Source organism: Agelaius tricolor, unplaced genomic scaffold, assembly GCF_023055355.1.
Source record: "Agelaius tricolor isolate 1412-34295 unplaced genomic scaffold, bAgeTri1.0.p SCAF_7, whole genome shotgun sequence".
In the NCBI taxonomy this organism is placed as follows: domain Eukaryota; kingdom Metazoa; phylum Chordata; class Aves; order Passeriformes; family Icteridae; genus Agelaius; species Agelaius tricolor.
The window spans coordinates 30,210,768-30,235,595 of record NW_027269267.1 but is presented as its reverse complement, the minus strand read 5'-3'; the positions used below and the strand labels follow the sequence as shown (position 1 = coordinate 30,235,595).

The 24,828-nt window shown below is 38.5% G+C and overlaps 1 protein-coding gene across 1 annotated transcript; it reads left to right on the top strand.

Moving 5' to 3' along the window:
• The first annotated feature begins 1,255 nt into the window (after positions 1-1,255).
• IL18R1 (interleukin 18 receptor 1) lies at positions 1,256-24,735 on the top strand. The gene is made up of 13 exons (XM_071430774.1): positions 1,256-1,701; positions 2,355-2,440; positions 2,627-2,791; positions 5,337-5,456; positions 6,482-6,722; positions 11,987-12,164; positions 13,074-13,227; positions 13,722-13,784; positions 16,852-17,008; positions 17,189-17,322; positions 18,095-18,256; positions 19,877-20,035; positions 21,660-24,735. Exons 3-13 carry the CDS (start codon positions 2,698-2,700, stop codon positions 22,058-22,060), a joined length of 1,863 nt encoding a protein of 620 aa, XP_071286875.1. The 5' UTR covers positions 1,256-1,701; positions 2,355-2,440; positions 2,627-2,697; the 3' UTR covers positions 22,061-24,735.
• Positions 24,736-24,828: the final 93 nt, after the last annotated feature.

Below are 24,828 nucleotides of genomic sequence, written 5' to 3'. Positions count from 1 at the left end.
ATCACACTATGACTTCTCCATTAAAATTGTATTAGTCAGAGAACTAAGAAGTGTAAAGTTTACTCTCCTTTCACTTATGTTCATGTATGACTATGACATTAGTTGAAAGGACCAATTGAACACAGCATTTTCTGCAATGCAGATTAAATCTCGAAACTTGAGAGTATTTCAAAAGAATATGAAAGCAAATAAATGTGAGAGAAGCTTATGGAAAATATTGCTGTAAAAGACTGAGTCAAAAAAAGAAGTTTCCAAACTGTAACTATGAAGACAGTCTGTGAAAGTAAAAAGCTGATGACATTTTACTTTACCATTTTTTTTGCTGGCTGCTAAATAGTTTCCAGACTGTCAAATAAAATCATTATCATCTTCATGATATCTGCTTTCTTTTAGGTTTTGAAATCAGGTACTAAGTCATAAACTCAAAAGCACTGCAAAGTATCTTCTACACATTTTAAAAGCAGTTATATTTAGTTAGATCCTTAGCTTACTTTCCTGGAGTTGTGCTGATTTACATTATGCAAAGGTCTAATTGTTATAGACATATGCTTCATTCTGTGATGAGGAAAACAAACAAGGTTAGACAGTAAAACACTCCAGGGTTTCTTCTCTTCACCTCTGCAATGAAAAATATGCAAGAAAGCCAGCCCTGTGTAATCCCTCCCTCCTTTTAAGTGTAGTCTGTTTGTTTTACCTCCAAATAGTCCCCTCCGGTTGAAGTTGGGAACTTTTGCACTAGCAGTTGTCCTGGGTAAAAACCCCAAAATGTAGCTGTCACCAAACAAATTTCTGAAGATGAAAAGGGTGATATGCAAATAAAAGGATTCCTGAGGGAATGACTTTTTTCCTGATGTTATCAAAATAACTTTATTTAGAAGTACAGTGAATCATTGTGCAGTACTTAGCAGAAAAAGCATTCATGGAATTAACAACAGCAAGCATGCATTTACTTAGGAACAGGACTCAAACAAGAAATATGTCTGTCAGAAACCCCTGACTGAACCACAGTTCCAATATGACAACATTTGGCTAACAAGCAAACTCAACTAATGGCATGATGGCTTATTTAGACGTTAATACATACAATCACAGTGCAGCAGTGGAGCTACAAACTGTTTAATGTCCTGAAAGTTTCCATTATTATCCCCTTGAAGGGGATGTTGTCGTAAAAACTTAAGAACTTAAGAGAACTGAAGAACTTAAGAAGAACAAGAAGAACTACACAAGAACTTTTTTTTTTCTTTTTTTTCTTTTTTTTTTTTTTTGGTGTGTGTGTGTGTGCGTGTGTGTGTCTTTTGATGTCTTTGCAGAATATCGGCCTTTCAGTGTTAGCTCTTTGCACCGCCTCATTCTCAAACCAGGCAGCGGGATGGGGAGGAAGCTGTAGCAGAGGCAAAACTTGGTATGCTCAGCCCAATATACTCGTTCCTAGCACTCCGTCCTACCCCCAGCACGCTCCTACAATGCGCATTCAGCGGAAAAGCGGAGGAAGAGGCGTTTCGGCCCAAGACAGCGGAAGGCATCACCTCCTTAAGCCTTTTCGTCCCCTGAAAGGCTGTGAGAGGGAAGAGGCGCACACACCCCTCCCCTCTCCGCCTCCTAAAAAAGCCGAGCATCACTCGCAGTGCCGGCGGGGCGCACCTCGGGGCGTGCGGGGCCCGGCTGGCACCGCTCCGCTCCGCCCGGCCACGCTGCAGCCAGGTAGGGCAGCGGCCCGGGGGAGGCCGAGGCTGGGCGCGGACACCTCATTCCCCTCGCTCGGGGGAGCCGAGCGCCCGCCCCGCTCACGGCATCCATCCCGGCGGGTGTGCGGGCAGCCGCTCTCGCTGGCCGGAGAGCCCTCCGGGGCACCCTGCCCGTCCCCAGCCCTGCCCGTCCCCATCCCTGCCCGTCCCCATCCCTGCCCGTCCCCAGCCCTGCCCATTCCCAACCCTGCCCTTCCTCATCCCTGCCCGTCCCATCCCTGCCCGTTCCCATCCCAGCCCATTCCCAAGCCTGCCCTTCCCCAGCTCTGCCCGTCCCCATCCCCGCCCGTCCCCAGCTCTGCCCGTTCCCAGCCCTGCCCGTTCCCATCCCTGCTAGCTCCCAACCCTGCTCCTTCTCATCCCTGCCCGTCCCCAGCCCTGCCCGTCCCGAGCCCTGCCCGTCCCCATCCCTGCCTGTCCCATCCCTGCCCGTCCCCAACCCTCTCCCTCTCCCACCCAGCCGTGTTTCCCCGTCCATGGCACTGCCCAGTGCTCCCCAGAGTCACCTGTCTCGGACACCTTTGTCCAGGGCCCACACTGTATTTTTCCCTTATTACCCAGCTGTCATACACAGTTTAGCTCCTGATAAAGGCTTATTTCAACCCACAGCCCCTGTTGCCATCTCTGCACTGTCTGCAGCCCTTTTCCTCACACCTGGGTGGCTTTGGAAGAGGATGGGCTCCTTCAGTGCTGTTGTAAGTGGTAGGAGCAGAAGATTATGCCTAAAACATATGTGTATCAGCTCTCAAATGCCCTATTAAAAATATTAATATTAAGGACTTGCTATTAAACTACTCATTAATGCTAGCAGAAATGAATTTCTCCCATCTCCCTTTTCCATTTTCCTTCCTGTAATCAACAGTTCTCTTTTCCCTTTTCAGAAGGTTTTTCAAACTGAAATATCTATGTATTGAATCACTTGCTGAGAGAGACAACTCTGTTTCAGTGATGAATGAGATTCAGAAGAGCTGTAAGTTCAAATAGCAACTCTCTGGAGTTTGGAAGACTCCCTCTCCATCCACTTTCCACCTGTCAAGACTTCCATAGTAAGTAAACAGCTTTGCTTATGTTCTTTGAAATTAAGACAGATTTTAATTTTTACCAGTAAACTGCAATCCTGGCAGAATGCTGCTTGGATCTAGTATGGTTAAGACAACTGTTTGCTAAATATTTTTGTTTTCTTCATCAATGGTGCGTAAATTATGGCACTGTCTGGTAATACTTAAAAAATACTTAAATTCCATAGGAATCTGTTCCTAAAGAGGAAAGACTAGTGCTTTCCTTCCTCAACCCCCAAGATGATTTTTAGAACAGTCTCATGTTTAGAAGAACCTGTTGAGGTTTTTTTTAAAAGAAAGTCACAACCCTTCAGGACCAAATTGAGGTTTCCAAAAGTGTTGATCAAAATTAGTTACTTGTCCAAAACTGAGGATCAATCACTTCTGTGTATTGGCCTAATTTCATTCAAAAATCTTCTGGTGATTCTTGAAAAGTGGGGAATAATTTTAATGGTGCATGATTTTCTAATTCATGAGACATTGGTAATCCACTTTACAGAATTTAAACTTTTGGTTTGTTTGAAATTGTTTTTTGGTTTCACAGTGGCACAAGCATTTTAAAGAACCATATTTTATTATTAAAACTCCATCAGTGGTTTTAAACATGTATAAAACATAAATAAAATGCTTAAAGCTGTTGTCACTTTGAGCCTTATAGACAACTTGTAATTTAATCAATTTTCATTGAAACTGTCATTTCCATCTATTACCTTAGAATTTTGCCCATTAGTATTTCTGTACTCCTTTATTAGGTAGAGAATCTTTGCTTTTACTTTAAAATGTCTCAATTTTTTTCTGAAAATTAAAAATCTTATTCTGTTTCTCAAAGATTCTCTCTCGATTAGCTGACTTTCACTAAAAGCACTTTGCTTTTTTTTACCTTTTTTGCCCCCTCCTAACTTTTCAGTGAAGAGTATTCAAACTGTGTGGCTCAAATTTTTTAGCCTACAGTAGAACAATTTCAGACAAATTGATCAGATTCAACAGCAATGAGAGACTAAGACTGAGGTCTTGTGTCTTGATTTTTAGTAGTCATGAATCTCAAACATGGTCATTACTAAGTCACTTCCATTGTGTTGTGTGCATTCAACCAACCTTCTACTGTGTGCTGATGTGATATACCAAAAAAGAAGTGGATTTAGAATTAAAGATCTGGCATTAAATGATTCTATCTTTATGTAGTGGATCATAGTCTTGTAGTCACTAACAGCTGTATTTCTTCTGAATGTGATAGGATAGAAAAGGAAAACAAAATTCAAGAATTTGAAGAAAGAGGACCTTCCTCCCTTATGAAGTGTAGGAGTTTGAATCTCCATGTGTAATAAGGAACTGAAATTGTGTGTTGCAGTATTCACCATCCAGATTCTTTTAGCTTTCTAAATCTGGATCTGCCTACCAGGCTGTATAAAAAAGGGATGTGAAATACTTCCTTCATCTCCTTGCAGTGCTTTAAGGGATGATGGCACACTTGTAAAGAACAAAGAAATGCAGGGGAGGGAGGGCAGCTACCCAGTTTGGTGTCCTGCAATACTGCTGGAAATGCAGTAGCCTCCTGCCTCCAGATCTACAGGTCACAGGAACTTTCTGACTCTAAATCTTAGGGCAGTCTCTCAAAGTTTGTGTTTTCTCAAATTGCAACAGGTTTACCCAATAAAAAAAGAAATGGGTTACTGATGAGAGTTTTTAGCAGATTTCCCAGATCTCTGAAATACATTTCATTTGTTTTTGTCCCATCTATCCACCCATGTTTGGGTCACACTAAGCAAGGTTATCTGTTTTGGATTCAGGGGTTGGACTGAGCTGATTGTGTATCTCACCTGCTTTGTAAGCAAAACAGAGGCTGAGTCTCAGAAGCAGCTCTGTCTTTGGTACCTGCTGTTCTGAGGAACCTCAGAATATGCTGTAAGCCAGTCTTAGTGGTGTTTTTCACTTGCCATTGAAATCAGTTGACTACAAATGAAGCAAGTGAATATAGGCTGCTTCTTGTCCTCCCCCTCAGTGGAAATGTTAGCACTCTCAGCTGGAGCTTATTGCCCCCACAGAACAAATTGTGAAAGAAATTACACGTCCCATTGCTTTCCAACAGGCTCAAAGTTAGCCATCAACATATTCAATCTACACCATTGTGCAGCTCTCATTGAAGGCAAGGGAAGTTTCCAGTGGCTGTTTCTACAAGGTCCAGTCTTGCAAAGTTTATTCTCTTTGTGGGAAAAAAAAAGCACTGTCCTGTCCTGTGGTAGATATCTGCTGGCTCAGGATTTGAGTGCTCTTGTAATACTGCAAAATGCATCCATGAAATAAGAAAATGGTACAAGGAAATCCCGCAGTGCTTTCTGAATTTGAAATGAAATTGCAAAGAAAAATCTAGACACATGACCTGATGTATGAAAATAGCTGTTATGATACAAATATGTAGCTTCCCATTTGGAAAGCCCTCTCAGCAGCAGGCTATAGTTACACTGCTCACATGCTCAAAGGAATCTGTTTCACTGGACTTGTGGTGAACTGTGAATCTTGTTGGTTTTTTTAATAGGCTTACAGAACAAGCAAGAGCAATTCAGTTTCTCGTTTTTTTGGAGAAGAAATGAGAAACAACTCAAGAAAATGATTCTGATGATTTTTTTAGTAACGTTGATCATGGAATCTGCCCCTGGTAAGTAAAAGTCTCCAATTCAATAATAGAACATTCAAAATATGTGCCAGCTTCTTGACAGTTGCTTGGAGTAGGACAAGTTTTGTTTTTTGCAGCCAAACCTTGTAATTGCCAAGGTTTGGCAATTACAGCCCAGCTCTAGACTTGGGAAATTTGGTCCTAAACACCAAAATTATGAAATGAAAAAGCAAGGATGCTCCCTGGAGAAACCTGATGATGTTGTATGTGGCCATAACTGTATGAAGAGATATGGAAAACAAGAGAAAGAGTCTGCTTCTTTTTGTGCTATTCAGAAGTGTGGTCACAATAGTTGCTAATCTCTGAGAACCTCAGGAGAAAGAGAGTCTGAAGTCTGATTTTATTTTTGACTCTTAATCCTTGATCATGGTTCCTTTTCCGTACTTTTAATAACTTTTGTATGCAAAAGTAAATTTGGGAAATGTGTTTGGAAAGCCAGACTCAAAGACTAAATTTTACACACATAATCTCATTCCAAGGCAGTTTTCCAAAGATATTTGAAGTTTTTCAGAAATATATCTACATAATTATTCAGTTTTAATTAAGAAGATAAGGAAATGCAAATGTTAATTTATAGGATCTGTGCTTTTATCTCAAACATGTTTGTCAAGTCAAACCATATGTGAAGAATTTCTCCTCTCCTCTTCCATTTGTGGCAGCTGCTTTAATGTACAGTGGGGCCAGATTCTGCCTTTTGAGCCAATGTAATTCTGACACTGTTGAACTCATGTGAAATAATCATAGAGATAGGGAAATGTCCTTCTATTTTCAGTCCTTTTCTCCTTCTGGTGTTGCTTTGGTAAGATAAAATAAAACCTTGAAAAAGGCTGAGTTTTTTAGCAAATAGTGCAGGAATAAATAAATAAATGCTGCCTAACCATTTCACTGAAAGAAGTCTTTTCATAAAATGCCATCAGCAAGCAAATCACTTTAAAGTCAGGCTAATGCAATTTTCTGAAATAATAAAATAATGGCTTCCTAATATATTTTTTCCCTTTTCTCTGAAGAGAAGCTGTGTCCCCTTCGTGCCTCCATTGATATTCTGGAAGGAGAATACTTTTTCCTTTGTTATCTTGAGTCAAGGCAAGAACATTGTCAGGAAGAATCATATACAATAAACTGGTATAAAGAAAGTGCTGGCAAGCAGCAAGTGATAAAGGAAACACGCAGAATTGTTTCACAAATGAATTTTCTGGAGTTTTGGCCAGCTGAACTCGGTGACTCTGGGAATTACTCTGTCATTCACAGGTGGGTACACAACACAGTGGGTAAATGTCTTGCCTGTGCACATCTATGATGAAGATAATTTCTTTGTCTTGTTTTCTATAGCTGGTGGCATTCATATAAAAGGGGCTTAGGGAACTGCTTTAACTGCAGTGTCATTTCCCACTTCATTTCACAATAACTATCAAAGTAGACCTGAAATATTTACAAATATCTATAAGGAGTTTCAGCCTTTTAAGTGTTCTGTAAACCTTTTGATAAGGCAGGTAACATTTTTGCTGGCTTGTGATTAATTACCAAAGAAAAATGAGTGTCAGGCAACCCTTCTGTCCACTGCCAAGAAAAAGGAGACATTTGCTTGTCTTCTTCCCCAGACTTGTTCTTGCTTGCTGTGTTGAGTGGATCTCATGCTATGAGGCTTGCCAAATCATCTAACTGTATAGTAAAGATTAAACATAGCATAGCTGAATTCTGCTTTCTGTGCAAACCTTTGCCTGCATGGAGCCATTCAAAGAACAAATGAAATAATTGGATTTGATTTCTTACTGCTATAGAACTCCATGGGTTAAAAGGAGAAATGAGGATGGGCCTCCATTATTTGGTGGCAATTTTCATTGGAACACCTTGAAAGGGATTAAATCAAAAGTCTGCAGCACTAAGTTCTTATGACTAACTCATAATTCAGCATTTACAGTTGAAGCAGTGATTAATTTGAAGATCACCTTGCATGTAATGATTTGTGCTGTTCTCCAAGTAATATTTTTAAAGTTCTAGGCAGGTTTATAAAGGGGATGGGACTGTGGATACTGAAAAATGCTCTCCACTTTATTCCAGAAATATCTCAAGTTTGATAGTTTACAGTTCTAAGATAGACTTCAATTGTTAACTTCCAAGTCAATTTGGAAGCTGAAAATGTTTTTTTTTTTTAATTCTTCCACGTATCATTACTGTTATCTCCTTACTGATATTATTTTAAAAAGTACTGACTCATGTTATATGAAATGCAAAATATTTTTAATTGTAGGGTAAATACTGAGAAAAATTCTATTAATCTATGTTAAATTCAAGAGGATTTTCTTTAGGGATGATGAATATGGTAGTCTGTCTAGTTTGTTGTGCTGTTTTGTTGTGTTGATCAGTTTTCTGTATGGTCACTTCAAAAAAAAGCTATTAAATCTAAAAACTCACTCCAATGCCACCTAATTAGTGTCACAAAATGCAGACTGACTAATTTTGGCAAGGGGAAAGGTAGGTGGAGGTCATACCTGAATTGCCAGGCTATTGAAGGAGACTGCCACAATGACTCCTAAATACTCATAAAGGGCAAAAGAGAAGAGAGCTGTGATAAACTCAGCTTTAATTCATGATCATTGTGGTTTTCTGATTACCTTAAGGACGTGGGGTAATGACAGTAAATCCACAGTAAGTCACAAGATTTCTACAAAATTTCTATGAAAAAGTGTATACCTCAAAACCAAAGGAAGCAGCCTCACGTACAGAAGAAGGAGATGACACAAACTGAAGTAAAACTATCAAAATAAAGTTTTTTAAAATGAGGAATTGTTGGAAAACAAAAATGTCAGAATCTTTTATGAAATTTCTTGATTTACTCATTTGCTTAAGAGAGAAACTCAGAAAAAAAGTTTTGTTTACATCAAAGCATTCATTTGGAATTGAGAGTTTTGATTTTCTCCTTTTTTGTCTTGTCTTCTAGAACTGTTACATGCTGCATTTTAAAAGTCAGTTTTGAAAGAAAGTATTTTTGAGGAAAAAATTTCTTACTCTGAAACATCTTTTCTTCTTTTTTTTTTTAATTTTTTTTTTTTTTAATTTTTAAATTTCTTTCTGTTAGGCCCATATTTTCTGTTAGGATCAGAATGATGCCAGAATCTGGCAATCCTGCTGTGGGAACTCTTCACAGGTCTCACTGCTGGAACAATAGGCATTAGGGGATTTTTTTCACGGGATTTTAATGGGATCTTGGGCTTAGTTCATATGGTGGTTCTCAGTATTGGCAGGCATATTAAATGAGTTGTATTTCAGTAAATACAGAAGGACATTGCAAAAACTGTTAACTGCAGAGGCAGAGGACTTTTAGAAGTTTTTGTAAGGAAAAGTTATGTGCTGTTGTGGGCTACTGTACTTGTTTAAAATTTAATAAGAATGACTGAGTGGAATTACCTTAATTTCGGAGTATTTATAGTAGGTTAAAAGTTTTACTTTTGAAAGAAGATATGCTAAGTATATTTTTATTTATATTGTTAATTTTTAACTATTTAATTTAGAGTTAGGTGTTTGTAAGCTACATGGGAAATAATTTTATAACTTTAGGCAGTTTCAGGGAACAATGTGACAATTACATATACTTCAGATTTTCAAGAAAAGAAGACAACATGTTGACAGATTTTGCAAACTAATTAAATGTAGGATTTTTTTTGTAGGATTTTTTTTTCTGATGTGTTACAACTGACAGTATGTAAGAAGCAAGAGGTGAAAGTAATGTAACAATGGTTTTATGATGTTTTAACCACATTTTTTTTTTTTTGCTTAAAGAGTAATCAAAAGTTTTACAGGTAAACCAGATGTGTCCTGCTGAGACATACATAGACAGCTGAAGTGTGAATATATGTGTGCTGACATGCTCACGTGTGTTTGTTAGTACTCTAGACTTAGGATACAAATTCAGGAATCAATGGACATCACCTATAGGCTGAATGAGTCTATCTTCAGCAACATTCTTGAAAATAAAAACTGAACTTAGATTAAGTGTGGTAAGCAGCAAAAACTGTGTCACAGGTCTTTGGAAAGATTTGTAATTTGTATGGGGTTTTTTTATAGCCTGTATCCTGTGGCTGTCTAAGAGAAAAACAGAGTACAAAAAATCAGGTCATCAGGTTGCTCTATTTTGGTAACCTTGAAATTTAGAGAACTTAGAGGTCCCCCGAAAAAACCAAAAAACTGTAGAGGACCATGATAAACACATGATAAATTTTAAAATCCAAATATTGCTCAATTTTTCAATATGTTTAGAACAACTGAAAGCCATGGGAGCATACATATAAAGTTAATACTGCAATTTGGAAAGCAGAGTGACAGCTTCTGCAGAAAATTGCAATATCGAGATAACACTGGCTTGTTGCAGTAAAGCAGCTAAGGGATTACTTAGAATTGGCTATGTATCCAGTAAGCTTGGTTTATATTCTCTAAGGGCTTTCACTTCCCTGTATCATCTTCTGAGTCAAGCTGGATTTTGTTGTTCCTTCTTGGTGGGTTTGTTGAGGGGGGAGATTGAAAAGCTGTTAAACCAGAAATGGTTTTGTTCCTGACAGAATATCACTGGAGACTCTTAACAAGTCAAAACAATGATAAAAATATATAGCAATTCAGACACTAGCAGTTTAAAAAAATCCAACTAAATGGGGTTTTTTGTGTGTGTGTGTGTTGAAAACCATGCTACATGGCAGACAACTAGAAATTATGTATGAAAAAATTCATCTATGTTTGCACTGGTATGGTTTTAATACCTTCCTGGGGCATTCTCCTTGCCAGATGTTGGCTCATCAGGTAGAGTATCTTGATCCACTTTGAGTGGTTTCCCCAGATAGGATCACAGAATAAATCCTCTATGGAGTAACAGTGATGGGGAGAACATGTGGCTTTATGGACCTTTTTCTTTCATCTGCTGAATCTAGAGAGTAAAATCATTTGCATTTCATGGCTTGATCTGTAATTAATTCTCTGACAGTATTCAGATTAGCAGAGTGATGCCTAAAGAAACACACAGACTCAGTGGAATTAATTGGAACTAATGTTTATGTCCACACCTAAACTTATCTTAGGTACCTTTGCTGTCAGGGAGGGAAAGGCCTTTCTGGGTCACAGGTGATCGTGTCCTAAACAAAATATGTAAAATAGGTCCAATAACAGGGTCACTTCTGATGTGGTCCCACTGCTGACTGTGATTAGTAGCTCTGATTTAAATCTGTAAATAAGGTGTTTTGTAAATAAGAATAGGTGAGAAGAGCTCCACCCACCGTGAATACCCACATGAGCTCTTCTCTGATGGAAAAGCTTTGGTAAGGTTTTTCCTGTTTGTGACAGCATAGTTAGCTCATTTACCAAAACCACTATGTTTTGGTTTAAAGAGTCAATTACAGCTAGGAGTAATGAACATCTTAAGTGAGTAGAGAACCTCTGTAGCTGGAAAAAGGGCTACAATGCAAAGAGGGTGAGCAGAATACATAAATACATTTGTTTCGGGAGCTTAAAAAGCAGAAAAGAAACAACCCAAGACTTGGTCTAAATTCATCATAAAAATGATGTTGTGATAGCTCTTCTGAATCTTGTACACTCAAAAGACATGTCAAGAATGGTGTTTAAGCTGATGTACTCACCAGGGATGCTTTTCTCCATTCCAACTCCTTTGTCCTCTTGGACTTTCTCATTGAAACAATTCTTGACTAGTTGCAGTTCTGGAAGAAATTTATTTTTCTTTTCTTGGAGGCAGGAAGATTCAAACATATTTATGAAGACATGACTGACATTGGAGGGAAGTTCTCTGTGATTGCTGCTTTTCCTTTGTCAGGCCCTGCTTGTTCAGAAAACAAATGAGAGCTCTATGCACTAATTGCAAAATCTCACCCATTAACTGACAGAATCTCACCCACTAACTGACAGCAGCATATGGCTTTCTCTTAAGTTCTAACTTTGCCAAATAAAAGTTCTTCAGGTTCCTTTCCCTTGGTAGTCATGTATTTGGATATATCAAACAGTGAAATTACAGCTATAATCTGATTCTTTCAAGGAATATATGGATAGAAGCTAGTAGATATCTAAATAACAATGACCTACCTCATTTCTAATTTTACAAATATATTTTTCTGTCATGGCTTTTAATCTTAGCAACACATATGAAATTAAACCTGCAAATTCTTCAGCTGATTCAAGTTCCAAAATTCTTTGATGCTCTCATGTTACTATGGATGATGTCACAGATTGTTGCATCCTTGTTCAGGTCAATGTAGCATATATTGTCATGTTCCATAGATATAATTGTATTGTCAAATGTCTTGTGATAGTGCATTTAGTTTAGGTAACCTGTTTGGTTAAAGGAAATTACACTAATTTGGGAGTGGGAAAGTGATAAAGGGGAATAAATGTAATTTGCTCACTGTAGAAGTACTTTTTACCTAACAGATGTATTTGAGAATTTATTTGTGTTTTGTAACTCACCAAGCTGCATTATTTTAGAAAGCTCCTAAAACTGATTTTGCTATTTTTTTTCTTAGCAATGGAAAACAAAATATCACAATTCAAAAGTGGACATTGAATGTACTTGAAAGAAATAAAAGCAGCTGTTTCAATGAAAATCATTTAACTACAGAAATTAAAAGTGCTGGAACTGGTCATTCACTGAAATGCAGCGATTTGTCTGTCCATGAAAATGACAGCATAACATGGTATAAGGTAATTACTGAAACAGTGTCACTCAAATCATTGGCTGTAGAAACAAAACATCTGATTGCAGGAAATATTAATTGCAAACAAATTTTTAGAAGCATCTACAAATATTGTAAAGCCTTAATTTCTCATGGGATTAGGGGGAAAAACTTTAGACAGATACACAAAACAAAGCTTTTGTCTGCTTTCCAATTTGTTTAAAAAAATACCTGTTTCAGAAGTTATTAAACTAGTAGTTTGGAATGAGAAAAGATCTGATGTGCATGTCTGTTTGCTGATTTTGGCAGCAGCTGGTTTAGCCAGCTGCTACTTTGCTGATACAGATATTGTACTGATGCTAAATGAGATGCCAAGATTTTTATTTTACAGTTGGCATGTACTTGCAAAGTAATTGCAAACTTTTCAATTTTGCTGTTTCTGAACAGTGTGTAACAGATCCACTTCTGTTCATTTTTGGCAAATCATCTCTTTGGGGTGTGCTCCTTATTCCTCTCAGGTCTCCTGGTTGGAGTAACAGGCCCTGTTCACCCCCAGATCAATCAGCTTCAGGAAGGGATTTTGACTGATGTAGTACAGGCATCTGGAGTAGCGTGGCAAGAATGAGCTACAGCCCTGTTCTCTTGTCTTTGGGGGCCTGGGAGGATGGGACCATTGATGGATAGGGCCACAGGTTGTTAAGCTTTCCTCAGTTGCAGTATTCTCAGCTTCTAATGGGTTAAATGTTCAAATGTTGCATTTAAGTGACCATGAATAAAAATTGGGCCTGCATTTCTTTTGGGTAAGATACATGTAATTGAGAGTGTGAAAAGGTGATGGTGGCACTGTTTCAAAAAAAAAAAACCAAAAACTTAATTTCTTTAATATTTTGAATGCATGTTTGCTGCAGAATAGTATTTTCTGGTTTTATTGATGCAGGACTGTAAGAATTATGAACATGAAACAGAGAGGGAGCTACATTTTAGAGCCTTAACAGTACAGAACTCTGGGATATATACCTGTAAAATTTTAATCAGTCATGAAGGAACAATATACCACAGCACAAATACAATTAAACTTGTAGTAGAAGAAGGTAAGAAAGCTTTCTAAAATTTTGAAGTGTAATTTTTGTTCACTTAACTAAGGAGATTTTAAATTGCAGTTCTTGTTTGATAAATATATACCAGGGGGAAAAAGTCTGGTAATCTGAACTACTTCAGAATAATTTGAGAAGTAAAAAAGGGGAAGTTGAGATATTACCAATTTTGGAAAATGTATTTAGTATGTTTTCCCTACAGTTTTATTTTTTTTCAAAATAGCTGCTCTAAGTAAGCCATACAGACTACTAAGAATTGTACACAAGAGCCTTTCCAACCATTGAGGTTGTACTCTGTATAATATGTATGTGAAAAAAATTCAACAAGACATACTGGGTTTTAAGCTACTCAGTAACACCAGAACCCAGATATTGTTCTGTGAATTGAATGGAGTGTTTGTGATTAATTTTACATATGGAGCAATTATGTAACTTTTACTGTGGAAGAACACAGGTGAGGTATTACTTCAATAACAATACTTCTATTTTAGATGCACCAGAGGCTTTCACTTTGGAGATAGTTGGACGTGATGAAGAAATTGAAACAGAAATAGGTATGAAATTAATACAAATATCTTTGAAGTAGCTACTCTACCTATATGCTTTTTTCTGATTTCTTTATGGTTGATGGTCTGGATAAGTGGAATCATACTAATTGTGCATCATCCAGTATGGGATCTAACCTCACATCTGGTAATGCTTTGCCTAATGTATTCCATGACTGATACACAAGTACATTAAATGTACCCTTTCACAGAGGCTGAATCTGAGGCTGCTGCTACAGCCTGCAAGAGAAGGTGGTGATAAAACATCTCTCCATGGCTTTCTTTTGTAGATAGCAAACCTCATGAAGGAATGTGTAAAAGATGTATGGTTTACTCAGTGAACAGCAGTAATGAGTAATCCTGCTGCTACCTGATGTGGTTGAGAATGTTATTCTTCAGGGAAATGAGGAGTGTGAGGTGTGACAGTCCTGGCAGTGTGTGCATTTATATCTGTATTGTCAAGAGACCTTACCTGTGCTTCTAGCTGGAAGGAGGTTAGATAAAATGATCTGCAGGCTTCACACAGTCTTGGACAGGATCCAGTATTTTGTGATTGAGGCTGTAATTAATCTCTCCTCTCCTCTTACCTAATCTTTCCTTTCTCCAAGTCTTACTCCCTCTGTGGCTCATACCTGTATCTCATTTACTCATCTAGGACCTCAGATGCTAATTTTCCTTCTTTCCTATCAGTACTGCTTGGTAAGTCCTTTTTCCAATGGTAGTACCAATCCTATGATGCCCCATACCTTCCAACCTCCCAGAATGCCCTTTCTGCACATTTCCTCCTAGTTACTGTGCTTGTCCCAGCCCTTAGAAGTCAGCAGGGTTTGGCATCAAATGCTTATGAAGTACCTGTCTATAGTAGAGGAAATGTATTGTACTTGAATATCTGTACTTGAATATCTGTATAGAGGCTTTGCCCCAGAGGTCCTGGTTGCCCTTGATGGGCTGCAGCTGTGATGTCCTTAATTGGGCTGCAGCTGTGACCAATGAAGATAACTGGGATAAAAGGGGGTGGGTTAGCCAGTCAGGGTGAGCCTTGGAGGGGCCCTGACCTGAGAAAGAACAACATGCAGAAGAAGGAGGCTGTGCTATGAGGATCTGCAGCCATAAGAACACACTGAGGAGGTATGGACTTTAGAAATCCGATAACAACAATATGAGACTCTAGAAATAGAACAACAACAATTGGTGACCCTAATGTGATAGTTAGCAGAAGATGAGACAACCAAGAGCTGTGGTGATATTTGGTAGAAGATGAGGTAGTTGAAAGCTGTGGCAGCCAAGAGCTGTGAAAGAGCATGGCCTTTGGGTCAAGGAGCTGTGAAAGAGTATGGCCTTTGAGCAAGGAGCTATGTGTGTTGTACATGGCCTTTGAGTCATGGGGAAATGTATGTATTGTACTTGAAGTACTGTATGTAAAACCTAGTCCTGTAAGTAAAAGAAAAGGGGGAAATATAGTAGAGGAAATGTATTGTACTTGAATATCTGTACTTGAATATCTGTGTATAGGCTTTGGCCTGGGAGGTCCCGGTTGTCCTTGATGGGCTGCAGCTGTGATGTCCTTAATTGGGCTGCAGCTGTAACCAATGAAGATGACTGGGATAAAAGGGGGTGGGAAAGCCAGTCAGGGAGAGCCTTGGAGGAGCCCTGACCTGAGAGAGAATGGCATGCAGGAGGAGTCTGTGCTGTGAAGATCTGCAGCCATAAGAACGCACCAAGGAGGTATGGACTTTAGAAATCTGATAACAACAATATGGGACTCTAGAAATAGAACAACAACACCTGTCTTCCATCCCTTATCTGCCTTGATAGGATCATTTGATAAGGTCATTGAACTTCCTGCTGAGTGATGAGACAGATGGCATGGTGGAGAGTGAAGGGAATTTAGGATGAGCTGGGTCCATGATCTTTAAAATCTATCATTGCTTAGGATGGTGTTCTATGATATTTTCCTCCAAACAACTGTTGTGTATGGTGGAAATGCTAGAGTTGTAAGGCCAATGATACTAGGTTAGGTCTGTGCAACTGTAATTTGGATTTCTAAGGTCTGAATCTATGATGGCCAGTTTTTCAGCTGGCTCTTGCTTTGAAGGTTCTAGAAGTATCTGATAAGTCTTGAGAAGCTTTGTGTGCTCTTAGAGAATTGCTGGGTAGGCCTTGCTTAGTGGAAAGTGTTTGTGCATGATGGTCTGAAGAAGGAATAACATGCATTTTTCCTGGCTTAAAGAGCATTCTGGATGCTAGAAATGATGCTGCAATAACCAATTTCCCTAGAAATGATGCTGCAATAACCTAGAAACTGTGGTTGCAGCTAGCTTCAGGTCAAGCTTCCCTTGGCAGAATTAAAAAATCTCACACTCCAGAGCCACAGTCTTCTGCCCTTATTTATTCCAAGTGTACAATTGTCCTCTTAGTTTTGCAATTTCTTAAAGCTATTGGAACTTTATGGGGTGGCTCCTCTCAGTTACACTTAGTGCTTTGAAATGGAACAAGTAGCTGATGCAGTAAATGACTTCTTCATGTATTCAGGAATTTCCAGTTGTGATACTGAGATAAGAATTTGTTCTGTGCATGTTCAGCAGGTGCTTTGGTTTTGTTCAGTAAATCATATATAGTTTCCCTATTACAATTAGTTGGCTGTAATTCCCCTTACCAGTTACTTACTTTTACCTGGCCCTGGAGCACTGGTGATAGGTTTTCCTCTTCTGTTCTCAGACTGCAGAACACAGTCTGGTTTATAGAATCATGGAATATCTCAAGTAGAAGAGACTCATAAAGATCAAGTCCAATTCCCTTTAGGTTTCTAAAGCCTGAAATTCTCAGGTGTATTTAAACCCACCTGGCTTTGACGATTTATCTCAGAGAAAGCAATGGATGATTGTCACTCTGCTGCAATGCATGATTGCTGAGGCCACCACCAGTGCAGGTGTAACACCTATAAAACATTGAGCAGGGGCTACAAAATTTAGAAGGGAGCACAGCTTATAGGTTATGTTTCCTGGAAAGCTTTACTGCGCTGTGTACATGAATACTACTTCTCACTAAATCTTCTATGCTATGCTTTTTCTTTTAGGTAAAGAAGAGATATTCAATTGCACAGGTTCCTTGGGTGATTATATGCAAGAAGATGCCAGCCTCTACTGGTTAATTAACCAAACGTTTCCAGAACAATGCACAGGTATCCCTGAGAATGAACCTTCAATATGTGAAGAAGAACTCAAAACACTACAGTAGGTTTCCTGAAAATGCTGCATTTAGTATGTAATAATGTCCTACACTTTGTGGAACTGCAAATTCAGTAAAAAACACACCCTGAGTGTTTTCTCCAGAAACTTTTACTCAAAATCTGCCTCTCAGGTGGTTTTAGGTTTTTGCACAGATAGTGTTGCTAATGACATTCTTTATTGCAGGTTGGGAAACAAGTTCTATATCACAAGGCTCCTACGGATTAAAAAAGTAAGAGAGGAGGACATGCATCATAATTTCACCTGCAGGTTGCAAGCTGATGAAACCACACAGATAAAAATAGTAAAGCTGAAGAAAGGTATGGCATAATCTAGAAATAATTTATTAATCAGTCTTCTCAATCCTGAGGGCATTTCAAAACACTGCTCCAAATACTGTCTGCTTATGAAGGCCCTCACACATCTAGTGCTGGACCTAACAACCCCGGGTGATTCTTCCTGCTCTCAGACAGGGAGAGGAGGAGTGCAAAGCAAAAGAAATACAGACTACAATAAGCATGTCTTGAGAATGTCTTTGTAAAAATTTCACAAAGATTTAAGTGTTAAAAATCTGTTTTTGGAACTAAAAGATTAATAATAATGATTAATAATAATAATGAAAGGCCTGAAAGGGACTAGAGCAAAAAAATGCAGCAGTATCTTGGCCAAAGAGATTAAATGGGACTTTAAGGACTTATGGATGGGACTGAGAGAGGGGTGAAAGGTAGATAATAAGAAAAAATAATAAAAAACCTGAAGGAAACTCTTCACAAAAGTGACCATCATTTTAAGATGCTGTACATCCATGAGGATCTGCAATGTCAGTCTTGATCTCACAAACCTTGCACACAAACAAATGAACTGTGATTTGTGTCCAAGATTGTTTCTCCTGTTTTTGCATTAAAGGATGTTTTCTAGTTTTTCTCTTAGTGTGGCATGTATATGTGCTTGAACCATTAGCAGGAAAGGATTCCCATCAACATTGTGGGGGTTTTTTAGGTGATTTTTAGGTGCCATCAGTATTTGATACAGTAATCTTGTTAGATAATACTCTTTGTTAAGGCTATAATTTGCTTTTTTTCTCTCTTACAGGGAAGATCCAAGACTTGCCAATGCACGTATTTACCACTGGAATGGTCCTTGCTCTGCTATTTCCATTTGTTGCCATAGCTGTGGTGTTTGTGTTTGTGATGTTTAGGGTCGACTTCGTTCTATTTTACAGACATATTTGCAGGAGAGATGATACTGCTGGAGGTATGACTTTGCTAATGCTGACATTGAAATAAGCATATTGATGAAAAATATTTTCTGGCAGGTTCTATGAAGAAATCAGCTTTGAGGAAGATAAAAAAATTATCGTAAATCCAGGAGTAGTGTGAGAAAAAACAAAGAATATATAAAAAAGAACTTGATGGTCAGGTGCTAACATGTGTTTGTTGTATATGTGTGGCAATGACAGCAGATAAACACAGTGGAGAAGCTACCTCTGGAGCAGGCACTGGAAGGGATGTGGTTGGATGCTGTTCAGATGAGCTCTGTTCTGCCATGTTCTTCATGGCAAAACACAAAAGTTGATTGGGGTGGAGAGGTTTTCAGTTGTCCATGGGGGTTTTCAGTTGTCCATGGGGGTTTTCAGTTGTCCATGGGGGGGATGAACACTCTGGAGTTTTCAGATGGGCAGACTGACACAAATTTGTTTTCACCTCACTGATGCCCTTCAGTGAGGTGAAGCTTAAAATATTTCTTTGGCTGTAGAGGCCATTGCACATTTATAGGTTTGTCACTACATGCCCTTAAGGAGAGCAGGAGGGCACATTCCCAGTATCTTACCAGGCAGCAGCTCTGTGGCCTTCACAGCAAGCAAACATGAGAATGACTCAATTTTAGGAATAATTTTTCTGAAAATTGTGGTGACAAAACTTGCTATATATATGGGTCTGATTTTCTTGGTCTTTCTTGGTCTCTAAATCAGCTTGAATATAACTTGAATAAACTGCAATGCTTGGGAATTTTTGGATAATGGGTGGATGTAACTGGAGCCTGCCAGTGTTATCTCCTTGTTGGTATCAGCTACCACAGTGACTCAGGGAGGGTCTCTGAGAACCTGGACTGTGCTGCCCTGGAGGAGCTGCCTGTTGGGTACTAGGCAGTGGTTTTCCTATTCCTAGAGCTCTTGAAGGTGTGGGTTTCATGGTGTTTACTTTGTGCTCTCTCTTATGAACTACATGCAGTAAAGTATTCAGAAAGGGAAGCAAAGAAGTGCAGTTTAACAGGCAAAGGCACGTGTGCTGGTGTATCAGCCCTGATAGTTGCTCTGTGGCAGTGTGGTAGACCTGGCCTCTGGATTGGTCTTTGATTTTCTGTCTGTATATTAGTGCCCCAACCCAGACCAGACATGCCATACTCTCATAACAAAAATAATTAACTGGTTTGTTCTCTCTTTTGCCAGTACCCATTCCACTTGATACGGTTCAACAGAGTGTACAATAAATGTTGAAATCTGCAACACCACTTAAACAGCAATTTTTTTCAGTTAACAGACATCTTTTTTTGCTTCCCTTCATATCTTGATTTTCACAGATGTGACATTAAATGGTTAAATTAATCTGATTTTATTTAAAAAACACCTTAATGTAGAAAGGAAATATTTTCAAGTATTTTCCAAATGCAATCAGAATCTTTTGTATCAACCTTAAATTTCTTTTTTAAATCTCAAGGAGAGTGTTTGAAGACTCTTCAAAGTCTTCAGAAGAAAGATCAGGAATTTCTAGATGCTTTGCCATGGAGATACTAAGTTTGAAAACCAGAATAGTGAATCAGATACTGGATTTCTAGTGGTTGATAACAAGGCAACAATTGTTGATTTATTTTCAGATGGAAAAGAATATGATGCATTTGTGTCTTACCTGAAAGACTGTGTTTCTCCTACTGAAGAAGAGAGAGAATTTGCTTTGAAGGTGTTGCCCATGATATTAGAAGAAAACTTTGGGTACAAGTTATGCATATTTGAGAGGGATGTATTCCCTGGAGGAGGTAAGTGTATTGAATATTCTTGTCATTAAATAGGCTCATTGTTTTCACACAAAGGTAGAAGTCTATAATTAGAAGGAATTCTGTCACATGTTGTGCATTGAAAGGTTGCATTTTTCATTTAATCTGGACTGTGTGCATGCAAAGTTTGGTTGCAAACATTTTACACATTTTATAGTTATACTTATGAATTCATATACCCTCACACATGGATACATAAATCACTAATTGTAAAGAATCAAGATGAAAAGATCAAAGAGCAAGCATCAAGAAGGTTAAGGTGAGGACAAGAAGATATCACATATTTCCCAGTAACAGTGCTTTTGCTCTGCTTTTGCTGAGGGCCAATGAATGAACTCACATTTATTGCACAGAGCAGTTGATGACTCTGGTACTAGTAATTCTTAGGTAACTTGTATGTTTTCTGTATCTTCAACGTGATGGTTGAAACAATTTTCTGAATGAAATGGGTGCCATAACAAAATAGAAATAAGAAACGGAATTTTGTTTGGCCTATGGATGTATCTGGCACCTGCCTTTTGCTTGGATAAAAGGTGCTATGAGTTTCCATTTAGTCCAAAGATCCAGTTGAGGAATGAAATTTCATTGTACAAACCGCAGAACAAGAGGATCAGTTACCCTCCTTCATTAATCAGGATCTTGTCCCTTTATATCCATTCCTGAAAAAATTTTCTATCCTGAGAAGAGCCACAGCTCTTTCAAGCCCTTTCTTCTTACCTATTCTCATTCTTTAGGTATTAAAAAATTGTTTACTGAAGTGTGCAGCCTGATTTTTCAATAGTTTTAGATTATTTCCTTTTCTCTGGTCTGATCCATAGTGAACACATAGAGTATTTCCTTCTTTGTACAGGAGCCTTTGGTGTTGTAATACCCTTGTTCATACCCTCCTTTTACCCTCAGTTTTCTCTTGCTTAGGTTAGTTCTGCAGTTTGCTTTGCCTTTCTCTACAAGTAATGTTTTCTAGATCGCTGGTTCATGTAGACTCTGTCCCCTGATGTTAAAACAAGCACTGGAAGCTGTTAATGAAAATTCAATTTGATATTTAAAGGGTATCACCATTCACTTTCATTCATCACTTTTCATACCAAAAGTCAATCTAAAACACAGTTGGCACTCCTTTTGTCATCACATGCTGGTCTTCTCAGCCGTGGATTACTGGAAATAGATTTGGGTGTTTGGTGTTATAAAGGAAGGTGTAACCCCAGGGTTACAAAATACTTGGAGAGAAGCTGCTGTTTGTGCCTTTCTGTGGAATCACTCCAATGGTATCTATTAGGAAAGAGCAAAGAGATGTCTGGTTGGGGGAAGCCTAATTTTGCTGTTGCCTTCTGTCCATGTGACTACTGCCAGACAGCAGTCTAGGGTAGATGGAGATTATCAGTAGGTTTATGTCTGCTCTAGAGAACAATCTTTCACCATACCTGAGTTAATTTTTGGAGACTCCTAATATTTAATACATATTAATCTCTTCATAAGGACAGGATACTTACATGCTGTCACTTTATAAGAAGGGCATTTTTAGTACATATGTGAATTTAAAAGATAAGTTGATTTTGTCCCTATCCTTTCAATTTAATATAACAATACATTTATCTTTAATTTGCAGCACTTGTTGATGATATCCACTCATTCATTGATAAAAGCAGAAGATTAATCATTATACTGAGCCAGAACTATGTTTCTGACAGAGCCATATACGAACTTGAGAGTGGACTGCATAAAGCTCTAGTTGAAAAGAAAACTAAGATCATATTAATTGAATATATGCCTATAAGTGACTACAATTTCTTGCCAGAATCACTGTCACTTTTACCATCAAAGAGGGTGGTGAAATGGAAAAAAGACAAATCTCTTCCCGTGAATTCCAGATTTTGGAAGAACCTTCGTTATCTGATGCCAGCAAAGCCTATCGAGACAAAAACCAAAGGGCACTATAGTAACCTTGACTCAGGCTCAGAAACTGCTCAGCCCTGGACTGAGGGCTGTGACTTTAATGCAATCATATAACAATTCTGGAGACTGAAGATGTAGCAGAAAACTGTGTTTTTCTAACTAGTAGAACTAAATCTAATATTTTTGGAAATAGTTGATTAAGAGGCCAGCTCTGAGATCTGAGAAGAATGCAGAGGTCACTGCAGTGGCCAGGATGTCAACCCCAATTGGTAAATCCTATCCCAGAGAAGGTTTCCTCAGCAATCTGCACAAGGCACAGAAGTTTTGTTCTGCTTAGGACTTAGCACATGGCATGAAGCACAATGAAAAACATTTTTATTTCATGATTTTCAGTGATGTAGAATGATACTATTTTTACTTGCATATGCTTTTTAGGCCCTTCAATAAATAAACCAGTACTTACAATCTCCTATTATTAGGATGCTCTTTGTTTTTATATTTTGTTATTTTCTAAGGATTGTAAGTAGACCCAAACAGCTCCTGCCTTAAAGAGCTTGGCATTCAGGCTTTGGGCAACATCAAGTAGAAAAAAACCCAAACTGAGAAAAGGGAGGTTATAAAAAGTAGGGCAGTTTTGGATGGTTTAACAGTATTTACTACTGAATCATACATGGTCTACAACTGGGAATCATTTGAAGGTATGATAAAGGCTGTTTACATCCTATTTCACTGAGACGATTACAAATGCTCATTTTGACTGGGAGAAGAGGGGGGTGGGATAGAAATAATGGTATTTTGTTAATGTGTGCTGATACCACACTGGAACCAATTGCCCAGAGAGGTTGTGGAGTCTTTCTCAATGGACATATTCAAGAACTGACTGGACATAATTCTGTGCAATGTGCTCTGGGATGACTCTGCTTGATTAGGAGGTCAGACCAGATGTCCCACTGTGGTCCCTTCCAAACAGACCTGTTCTATGATTCTGTTATACCCTGATCTGCCTTCAGCTATTGCATGTAGGGGAATTAGGTGAAAATGAGGTGTTTATATACACACCTAACCCTTTGGAACTCTTGTCTTAATATTATTTTCTAAAACAATGTTAGAAGAGCTATTCAAAACTATGGTAATCCTCCCTTATTTTTAGCTGCCTGACAGAAGATACCAAGCTCACATAAATTCCTGGATAAAATGGAACCATATTTCCTCCTAACATCAGTGGGGAGAAGTCAAGGGAGAATAATTTTGGAAGATCTTTTGTCAGGTGGCTAGGAGATCATCAAGGCTCTGCCCACTCTTGTCATTGCTTTGTATGCCATTACTGCTGGTTTTGAGAAGGCATCTCTTTTACAGTGCCACTTAATTCACAGAGGTGGAGGAGCTCCATTACCTTCTCAGTGCATTTGAAAATACAATTGGAGTGTTGGGTGTCATGACAATGTCTCAAATTTCATGGGAATGAAACATTTTTTTGTCAAATATCCTTTGATCACGCATAGTTTCTGGAAGATGTTTAGATAAAAGAAAAGGCTAAGTATAGATTTCCAAAATGGAGACAACACTGTTGCCAGGTTAACAGGTAGATGGAAAAGGAGCGAAGAAATAAAGCAAACATCTGTAGGGACCTTCAGATCAGCTCTAGGAGGTCTCCTCTCTGTCAGACAACTAAAGAGCTATGTAAATGTGGTTCATAGGCAAAAGCCATTCTCTGGTGTAAGCTTTTACTGACAAGGATTTCTCCTCTGGAGATGTGTACCTTTACATTCCAAATCTCAAATCTTTCACAATGTTCAGTCCTTCTTTACCTGTGTTTCCCATGTTTTCTAGTCACAGAAAGTTTTAACATTCTCTGTCAGCACAGAAATGCCATCAGACATACCAGGCACATCAATTTTCTGGCCAAAGATCTTACAAAAGTGGTAGTAATTTTCCTAATACTTAATTGAAGTATTAAACTTTCTCCTGAGCCATGTAGTTTTTCATATACTGTCATCAATGTATTGCCTAAAAAATTATATGTCAAATGTGTTTTACTACACATGTGACTGTGGATGGTGCCCATGGTTTGTTAATAGCTCTGGACCAAGCCTACCCTCTATGAGAATCAGCTACTATAAATTGAAATTGAATTTGCCATGGATGCCCCCTCACCTCAGCTTGGAGAAACAACATGACTGCATATACCTGCTAGACCTCATGAAGACATGCCCTAAAGCCTGTGACACCATACAGAATTTGTCTGCCCTGAGATTTTACAGATTAACAGAGGATTATACATAAGGACGTTTGAAAGCTAAATGCCATTAACTCTCAAGTTTTCTGAATGCCAGCAAAGCAGATGCACATTGAATGACTCAACATCTATAAAAGGGGAAGTGTTTTTGCACAGAGAGGTATCATGACACAGACACTTTATAGATGATCCTCACTGCCCATGATGCAGTGGTAAAGGAGGAAAAGGGAAATTAAGGATCAGTGGTAAAGGAGGACAAGGGAAATTAAGGATATACATACTCATACTAATGCCAGATGTTGTTCTTATTGCTCTTGTATCCTGAATTACTGACATTAATCAGACCTTGGAAATGCCTGATTTTTGTTTGCCAGTCCATAGAGAAAAGGAACTGCTAATATTTCCTTTATAGACTGTAGTTGTAATGACTTGCCTCGTCACGTATAAGTGAATTCACATGATAGTTGGTTTGAGGTAATGGGTCATTTCAGCGATTTCTACTGTGGCTTTTGTTCACTTTTGCACTTAATAAAACTATATTTCTCCTTCTCCACATCTGTGGCTTCCATTTTTGCTGCAGCTAGACAAGTAATATCATGAATGAGTGCTTTAAGGTTGCTTATAGAATCACTGACATATGTATTGG

What these genes read in the sequence shown, in the direction of transcription:
- IL18R1 (XM_071430774.1), top strand. Translation starts at nt 2,698, where the DNA reads ATGAGATTCAGAAGAGCTGTAAGTTCAAATAGCAACTCTCTGGAGTTT. An exon ending in ACAGCATAACATGGTATAAG is followed by an intron (nt 12,165 to 13,073) that starts GTAATTACTGAA and finishes TTATTGATGCAG; the next exon opens with GACTGTAAGAATTATGAACA. An exon ending in GGATGTATTCCCTGGAGGAG is followed by an intron (nt 20,036 to 21,659) that starts GTAAGTGTATTG and finishes TTTAATTTGCAG; the next exon opens with CACTTGTTGATGATATCCAC.